Source organism: Hibiscus syriacus, unplaced genomic scaffold, assembly GCF_006381635.1.
Source record: "Hibiscus syriacus cultivar Baekdansim isolate YM2019G1 unplaced genomic scaffold, ASM638163v2 tig00116970_pilon, whole genome shotgun sequence".
Lineage (NCBI taxonomy): Eukaryota > Viridiplantae > Streptophyta > Magnoliopsida > Malvales > Malvaceae > Hibiscus > Hibiscus syriacus.
This window is the reverse complement of record NW_024063494.1, coordinates 753,682-762,988: the sequence shown is the minus strand read 5'-3', so window position 1 is coordinate 762,988 and position 9,307 is coordinate 753,682. Positions and strand designations below refer to the sequence as shown.

At 35.2% G+C, this 9,307-nt stretch overlaps 2 protein-coding genes across 5 annotated transcripts; both read left to right on the top strand.

Moving 5' to 3' along the window:
• The first annotated feature begins 992 nt into the window (after positions 1-992).
• LOC120191552 (probable ADP-ribosylation factor GTPase-activating protein AGD13) lies at positions 993-3,558 on the top strand. Its single transcript, XM_039194494.1, has 3 exons — positions 993-1,408; positions 2,578-2,673; positions 3,183-3,558. Exons 2-3 carry the CDS (start codon positions 2,635-2,637, stop codon positions 3,462-3,464), a joined length of 321 nt encoding a protein of 106 aa, XP_039050425.1. The 5' UTR covers positions 993-1,408; positions 2,578-2,634; the 3' UTR covers positions 3,465-3,558.
• A 465-nt stretch (positions 3,559-4,023) lies between these two features.
• Positions 4,024-9,307, top strand: LOC120191492 (2-succinylbenzoate--CoA ligase, chloroplastic/peroxisomal-like). 4 transcript variants are annotated; one of them, XM_039194432.1, is made up of 9 exons: positions 4,282-4,350; positions 5,556-5,628; positions 5,776-5,820; positions 6,056-6,263; positions 6,366-6,464; positions 6,755-6,852; positions 7,217-7,924; positions 8,019-8,224; positions 9,111-9,307. In XM_039194432.1, the coding sequence occupies exons 4-9, from the start codon at positions 6,113-6,115 to the stop codon at positions 9,238-9,240; spliced, it is 1,392 nt and encodes a 463-aa protein (XP_039050363.1). In that variant the 5' UTR covers positions 4,282-4,350; positions 5,556-5,628; positions 5,776-5,820; positions 6,056-6,112; the 3' UTR covers positions 9,241-9,307. The 4 variants fall into 4 exon arrangements, with proteins under 4 accessions (XP_039050361.1, XP_039050363.1, XP_039050362.1 ...); XM_039194431.1 differs by having other exon boundaries at positions 4,283-4,350; positions 5,740-5,820; XM_039194430.1 differs by lacking the exon at positions 5,776-5,820 and having other exon boundaries at positions 4,024-4,350; positions 6,095-6,263; positions 9,111-9,305.

Here is a 9,307-nt window from a genome sequence, read left to right as displayed (position 1 = left end):
GGTCCATTTTCCCAAATTTATCCAGCTTAACACCAGGCCCAGCTGGAATAATTTTTAGAGGTGGAGAACCAAGTTGCCCATTATCTGATGATTGGGCTATAGACCCATCAGCCGAAAAATTTGAAAATCTACATCCCAAACCCGCGTATTCACCAAAATTGTTAGTCCCAAGATCCTGACACGCTGTCAGCACACAATTAATGCCTTTCCCAACTTTGTTAAACGTTGGGAGTTGAATTTCCTCACCAACTCCAACCAAACCCGTGTTAGCTCCTTGGTCAAACCAGATATCTACCTTTTGTCTGCTGTTTTCTTCTGAACGTTCAGCACTTTCCATGCTATCTGACAGACTACTGTCAACCTTGTCTCCAGAAAATTCCTCACCAAATTGTCTATCGTCGGAACCTCCCACCGGCGACTTGTTAAAGGAAACGGAAGAATACTCAAGCACCGAACCCAGCTTAATCTTAACTTTGAACGATCTTCCATAGGATCCAATAGTTATCTCCTCAGGGACGTCATAAGGGCTGGCCACCCTAACCAAAATCTTCACCATCGATAGGTCTGCTCTGATAACTGTATCTTCATGAATCTCTTCCACCAATCCCCACTTTCTTGCTACTCGTTCCAAAAAGGAATTTTGCCAACATAACAATGGAACCCCAAACAGATGTACAAGGCAAAAAGCCATTGGAACACCATCATCGTTCAATAAAAGTGCCAACCTATCAAACCAGAAAAATAACTCATCCTTTTTCTCTAGCCATGCATCCATCATTTCTTCAGTCGACTTAAATGTAATAACACACGAATTCCAGACATAACCCCATCTGGAGATCTGGACATCAAAACCTTCATTAACTAAGGCCTTCTGGACTAATTCGAACTCAAAAGAATGTTTGATGATCCCCGTTAATGATCTCTTCACCCAACTGGAGCTCTCAGACGGAATATGCATTTACCAACTATTTTTTATACCTTTCCTCCTGTTGAAACCATCGATCGACCGATCCCTATGGTCCGATGCATTGTTCTTCAATCTATCAGACAGTAAGGCCTCCTTGTAAGATCTTGTATCCCTTACACTCCTGTTAATAACACCTTTCTCTTTGAACCTTGAAAGATCTACCAGTAAAACTTGCCAAAGGCTCATGTGAAATGTTGCCAGTTGCGACTATATTTTTGTGAGAGAAGTCAAGTCAGTATTAACACCAACAATTTGAATACCACAAGATGTACTTAACATGGTGCCGCACTTCATAACTTCAATTAGTTTGACCTGAAAGTGATAACAGGGAGGGCTGAACTTATTGGGATACTAAAGGTCACAGTGGAAAAGGGCACAAATTTAGCCATCCGGGATATGATGACAAGTGATCCTTATGTTCTTCTAACTCTTGGGCAGCAGGTTACTTGCTTCCTTTCGTTTGTTTTATTCTCATGAAGTTTGTCAAGGCTATACATTGTGTTCTTTCTTTCTTTTGTCTATCTCAATCTGTGGATCGCTTTATAAATTATGTTATTTCTTTTGTCTCTCTTCTCTGTGTGTATGTACATGGGTTTGTGGGCTTTATGCTTGTAGATTAATCAGTATGACATCTGCACGTGGATTTTGCTCCTGATCATTGAAACTAAGGATGTATTTGGGTGAGGAATTTCGAGTAGATTTATTTTTATCAAGGTTTTTAAAATCCTAAAAATGAACTTTCTTGTTTGGGTCAGAATAATAGGAAATTATAAACTTTACTAGGAATTTTAAAAGGGAATTTCAATAGTCCGAATCCCTTATTCAAATCCCATCTAAATAGATGGTTTTTTAAAGTTCCTCCTAACCTTATTCCATTTAATGCACCTGAGCTGCTGAGCCCACTATAAAAAAATAATTAAATATCATTTTATTTAACTCTAATGTATATTTTTTATATTTTATATTATTAAAATATTTATATATTTTTACAAATCTAATGATATCCATATTTCATATTTTTAGATTATTTATTTTTAATATCATTCTGTTTCTTTTATAATTATTTTCTAAACTCATAAAAAATGTAATAGCCTATTTTTTTAAATAATTATTTATCCAAATAAAACATCATAGATGCTAGATTTTTAAAATCTCCAAAAATTTAATTTTTTTTCACCCAAAAACACCTTAAGAGTCTAGCACTTTAGAGATAAATCACACAGCTATTGACCAGCTGTTAGTACCATTCAGTTGGTAGTATTGTGGATTTGTCCTCTTACTTGCTACTTATGTTACTCGAACTTCCTGTATTTGATATGGGTGGGTATGCATCCAACATGGTTATGTTTAATTTTTTTTCAAGTTTTTCCATGTATTTGGTTGGAGTAATATTTGAAAGGTTAAATTTCTATGCTTATTTCCAGTTGCATATCAGACACAAGTACTTAAAGAAAAATAATCAACGTAGATTGGTAGTGCATACATGTACCTGTTGGGATGCTTTACATGTTTTCTTATGTTTTTGTTTTCCTACCAAAATAAGATTTAGTTGTTATGAATGATTCCTTGTTTAGCTCATGATATCAATGGGTGACTTCTGATCTTATTAGACTGTTTAGACGACTGTAAAATCAAGCGACCTGAATCCAGTTTGGAATGAGGAACTCATGCTATCCGTTCCTACCAACTACAGGCCTGTGAAGTTGGTAAGTGTAGTTCTTTTCCACCTAATCTCAGTTATTCAGAAATTATGTAGTTCGTTTCCTTAATAAAAGAAATTTTGTAGTTAAAAAAGTATTACTACTACTGTCTTTTAATAACTATTACCTTCTTTATGCATTAAATATGATAGTTGTGGTTCTACCTATTTATGTAGATCTGTACATGGTGATAAGGCTTATTGAGTTGGATTTGGGTCAAGTCATATGAGTTGGGTTCTGGTTTGTTTCGCTACATGTTGGCTGGGTTTTAGTCTTCCAGGCTTTGGGTTGTTCCAATTCAAAGATATTTAGATAAAATGGCAGTCATAAGAGCCAACAGTAGAACAGGCCGGTGTTATTATTATGCTAGTTTAATCTTTTTGTTGTTTACGATGACAAGATATGTGATTGATCTGCCGATGCTTGCATTATTCATTCATTCATACAAGATTTCCTGCCATCTTAAGCATAGTTACGATCGAGTTTCTCTAATCTTTAGAGCTTCTACACTGTAGCAAGTATATGATCATGACACGTTCTCAGCGGATGATATGATGGGAGAAGCAGAGATCGTTATCCAGCCCTTGATAACATCTGCAATGTCGTACGGTAATCCGCAAATGTTCGGGGATATGCAGATCGGAAAATGGCTGAAGTCGAATGATAATGCCCTTATTGAAGATAGCATCGTCAACATCGTTGATGGGAGGGTGAAACAAGAAGTATCACTCCAGCTCCAAAATGTTGAATCCGGGGAAATTTATGTAGAACTAGAGTGGCTGCCTCTCGATCAGTAAGCATGTGTAGTGTATATTGGCTTCAATTTGCCCTGTGGGTGTTAATTTTGAATATAGGCAATAATTTGTTCTGAAGTGAACATTTTATTTGGAGTGGACTGGATCAATCATTAAATTAAGGTATTGATTCATGTCGTGTGTTCGAATAAATTATGGAATCTTTCATGACACACACAGGGAAATAATTTTTTGATGTTGCCTTGTATTGTCTTTTTCGATCCTTGATTTCTTTTTAAGCCGCAAATCACCTGTGGTTAACGTCTATCTTTAAACTAATCCCATTTGAAACAATAATTAAAGATATTACATGGAGAAAAACTTGTATAATCATCTCTATTTTGAATTTAGATAAGAGAACAAATATAGGATTTAGTATATATATATATATATATATATATATAAATTGGTAATATATGATGCAGAATTGCCTTTATGATATTGTTTTTTAGTTATACTAATAGTCAAGCCAAAAGACAGAAATGCAACGCTCCGATTGATAAGTGGAAGTCATTGAGGTCCAATGAAAAGAGATTGTGAAATGCCAAACCATCACAGCAGGCGAAAAGGGAACCGTTCACTTTCATAAGATAAGCCGCACTTTCAACCTCTCTGTGTCCATATCATTCAAAACTCGGAAACAGCTTTCCTTCATTTTCCGCAACGTCAAATCTCTATTCACCACTCGTATGGGAATTTTCTCGGAGGCCCATGTTTGCCAGTGTTTAAGCCGTTTGGCCACCCAAAAACGTAACTCGTTCGTTACTATCAGCGGCGGCCGCCAGAAAACCGGCCAGCAGTTCGTTGAGAGCGTCCTGTGTCTGGCTCGTGGCCTGCTCCGACTTGGCCTCCGAAACGGCGATGTTGTTGCAATCTCTGCTTTCAACAGGTTCTTTCCGGAAATTTTCCAGTTTCAAATTCCAATTGCATTTTTCAACGACGGAAACTGACCGTCAATTCTTTTTCTTGCCAAACGCAGTCTTGCTTTATCTTTTGTTGACCGTGTTGGGTGTGAAATACTATTTTTTTATGACGAAGGCATGCCTTGACATTAGCTTAAAAATCAAATTCTAATGTGTTAATCTATGACAACATTACACACATTGTTTCTCATTGACTCATTTAATTAATTGATATTATTCTAAGTTTATAAATTAAAGATCGTTTATCATGTTTAAGCATGCAAATTATTCCATGTGAGGATCATGGTTTTGTTTATTTATATTATTAATTTGTTAATAAATATTTATAAAACTTGAATTAAATAAAAGTCTGAGCTGATGAAATATTCAAACTTAGAATTTCAGAATGTCACTTAAATATAATTTATGTATTTCATGATATAGGTGTAGCAAATAAAACAAATAATAATATTTTAATTCGTGGATTCAATAATAAGCATTGGCTCAAATCAATTGACTTAATATTTGGTTGTTCAAATAGCTAATAGAATAATTCTTTTAATTATTAATTTTACTAGATAATCTTCTTTTACTCAAAAATGGAAACCATTGAAAAGATTTATTACTGCTCGAATATTTATCATATAATTAATTTATAATCTTTCGGTTGGGAGCTCGTTACGCAACACAAGTTTGTTTAGCTGCAACATTCTACTTGTGTTTGAAATTTTAACGCTGTTGTTTATTTAAGCATTCTTTTGTAGCTCCATAATAGTACCTTGTCATGTTGTTTCTTGCTTGGATGAATTCACACACACAGTGCATGCAATGTTGCTTCAATTCAGGTCATCTGGGCGAACATGTCACTCTTTGTCACCGGAATCACTCCTTGGGTTCCTAAATTGCTATTTATAAACTCATTTGACTAAATAATTATATTTTTTTGCAAAATTTGAACCTGAAAGTGCTTCAAGTCATATTTTTATTTATATTGAAGACATTGTAAAATCTCTAGTGTGACTGTGTTAAGAGCGCAGGGTACAGACTAGGCCCTAGAAACCTAACCCTTGATGCTTTATGAGCAAGGAAGAGAAAAAAGTGTCCGACCGAGTGAAGTCGAGGCATGATGCATATGCGTGTTATTTATTTTCTTATAATTGCTCCTCCTGATATTAAATTCATGCTGTTTCAGTGATTGGTATCTAGAGTGGATACTAGCTGTTGCATTTATTGGAGGCATAGTTGCTCCTTTGAATTATCGATGGGTTAGTATCTCAGTTTCTTTTAACAGTCGCTTTAACTTCCTATATCAAGTATTCAGAGTTTGTTTAATTTGTTTGAGCGAGAGAATAAGAGGAGTTTTGTTTTAAATCTAGTTTGTTTGGGATCTTAAGTATTCCTATGCTGAATAGATTCTTAACTATTGACTGGATTTGCTGCCACATTTCAAATTTCTCTTGGAATTGGGAATATTGTGGTTTGTATGTTCCATATGAATTTTTCATAGGTATGTTTCATAAACTAGTCAACATAAATTTGTATCATTGAATGGTTGTTGTTTTAACATTTTCCGTCGTGAATTTCTTCACAAGAGAGGAATGTAAAATATAATATAGAATCTCCTCACTAGGGTTGAATGGGTTTGTCATAAGTTTTCTGCAGAGTAAGAGATGTTGTCTGCTATGAAATCTTGTCTGATTTCTTGCATTGCATCGCCTTTCCTAAATATAGAGCATTGAAGAGGCTAGAATGGCAATGGTAACCATAAGACCAAAAATGTTGGTGACAGATGAAAGCTGTTGCCACTGGCATTCTGCACCCCACGGTGAATCTATACCGTCTTTAACGTGGCATGTCTCATTAAGCTCCCCTTCCTCGGATGTTATAAACAAATGCAACAGTATGTATATTGTCTTGACATCTAAATGTCGTAGAAAATAAAGTCACATTTGGGATATATGATGAATCAATAACCATGATAGGTTTGGCCTCATTTTTCCAGTATTAACTGTGGAAATGCTTGTGGAGCAATCTGTAAGATTTGGATCGATGAATTACTCATTTGCACCAGAGGGTGCTGTTGTAATATGCTTCACGTCAGGTATGTGTTTTGAATATTGTGTACTCTTTAAGTTTTCCTTATTTGGAATATTAATATGTCGTCTTGAATTGAGAAATCTACTATAGCTTCTAAGCAATATTAAGTACTCTTAATTTTTCCCTATCAATGGTTTTCTCTGCATTTTTTTTTTCATAAAGTAAAGCAAAGAAGGAAAAAAATGAGTCTTAACTATAAATTTAAGTGTAGCTTTGCTTTTAGTTTCGTCACACATCCTTAAATGTGCAAAAATATCTTAGCGCTTGGTTTTCATTTTCCTTGGCTATTTATAGGAACTACTGGTAGGCCAAAGGGAGTTGTGATGAGCCATACAGCTTTAATTGTACAATCCCTCGCAAAAGTGGCAATTGTTGGTTACAGTGAGGATGATGTACGCCTTTCTTCTAGAAATATGCATATTCATTTTGACTGTATCTAAAGGATATGATTGTAGAAGAGGTAAAATACTTCAAACATGGTTGTTCCAAAGTGGATTTACCTGATAAATATGGATGGAATCATACCTATGCTAACCAGACTCGGGTGTGTGTCAGATATACGTGTCCTATAAGTGTATAATCAGATTTTTTAATGTTTTTAATGTATGTAGAGGGTCTTTGGAGGTTATCTCTATACCTATGTGTCAGACAAGAGAGTCAAACAGAAATACCTCAAGAAGAATGAAAAGTTGGAGTAACGTCTGTTTCCTTTAGTCCCACTAACTTCTTAACTATTTATTGTCTGGTTACTTCCAGGTTTATTTACATACTACTCCCTTGTGCCACATTGGTGGTTTGTCCTCAGCCATGGCCATGCTAATGGTAGGAGCTTGCCATATCTTCATACCCAAGTTTGAAGCTACATTAGCCCTCGAAGCCATAGAACAACACTGTGTGACTTCTCTAATTACTGTCCCAGCAATAATGGCTGATCTAATCTCATCAACCAGGCTGAATCGAAGTTGGAAAGGAAGTGACAGTGTGAAGAAGATATTAAATGGAGGAGGAGGCCTATCGGACAACATTATTAAAGATGCAATCAAATTATTCCCAAGAGCAAAACTTCTTTCTGCTTATGGGATGACAGAGGCATGTTCTTCTCTGGCCTTCACGACCCTCTTTGACTCAATGCTCAAGGCAACTGGTACATCACTGCAGATGTTTGCAGAAACTAATTCAAGTCCTGTCAAAATACGAGGTGTTTGTGTCGGCAAGCCTGCTCCACATGTTGAAATAAAAATACGCAAATATGGCTCTTCTAATGTTGGAAAGATTTTCACCAGAGGTCCACACGTAATGCTAAGATACTGGGATCAAATTCCAGAAAAGGCATCAGATTCTATCGAAGAAGCTTGGCTAGACACGGGTGACATCGGGTTCGTTGATGACCAGGGTAACTTGTGGCTTGTTGGACGAACCAATGGTCGAATCAAAAGTGGAGGAGAAAATATATACCCTGAAGAGGTTAGCATCAATATAATTCCTATAATTTACTGATCTGTCACTTAAAAATTGATTCTTGCTTTACCTTCTAATGCTCATCTGTTTGATCATATAGGTAGAAGCAGTGTTAATACAACATCCCGGAGTTCTTTCCTCCATTGTTGTAGGAATCCCTGATCCTCGTCTAGCAGAGACGGTTGTCGCTTGCATTCGATTAAGAGAGAATTGGCAGTGGTCTGATGACAGTTCAGTTCAAAGCAACGAGCTATTCCTGTCTAGTACAATCCTTCGACGTTATTGTAGAGAAAAGAATTTAACCGGGTACGCTCTATTAAACTTTTAGGGTAAACTACACCAATGGTCATTAATGTTTTCTCTACTGAAGTTTCAAAAGTAACAAATTAGTCACTAAAATTATTGGCTTGTAACAAAATGGTCGTTCTACCGTTATCTATGTTAAATTGATGACATGGCACCGTTAATAAAAAGATTAATATTTAGTTTTATACCTAAATTATTGCTAAAACATCAAATAGGTCCTTAAACAATAATTTTATATTTGATTTATGCCAAAAGTTTTCTAATTTTTAGTTTTTTAAACACCACACCATCTCAATTATATTCTAACAATTTTCCTTACAAAACAAAAGTACACTTAAGTAAACTCTCGTTTGTCTTTAAATATTCTAATCACTTTCCTTATAAAACGAAAACCATACCAAAAGCATTATCTTTTACATTAAAATTAATTGAACATATGTTTTAAATACTCATGTATTTGTCTTTAATGGAAAAACTTCATTTATCTATGTAGTGTGGTTTTCATTTTGTAATGAAGGTGGCTCGAATATAGTTGTGATGGTGGGATGTTTGAGAAAAACTATAAATTACAAAGATTTTGGAATAAATTAGATAAAATCATTGTTTAAGGACTTATTTGATGTTTTAACAGTAGTTTAGGTGTAAAACTAAATATTAACATTTTTAGTAACGGTGCTACGTCGTTAATTTAATAGAGATAACGATGGAGTGACCATTTTATTATAAATCGATAACGTAGTGACCGTTTTATTATAAATCGATAACGTTAGTGACCAATGAAGAAAACAAAAATTTACTCAAACATCAGTGATCACTTCACCTACACTTTTGACTCAATAAGACATTTATTTTGAAGTATCAGACATTTCTTCCCTACTCTTGTCAGGTTTAAAATACCAAAGAGATTTATATTATGGAGGACCCAATTTCCATTAACAACAACCGGAAAGATAAGAAGAGACCAAGTTAGAAGAGAAGTTGAGTCCCAGCTATTTCCTTTTCCTAGTAATCTTTGACAATTTACTTCTGCTTATTCATCACCCGCAACGGGATGGTGTTCAATTATCTAGATTCGTAAAGTTG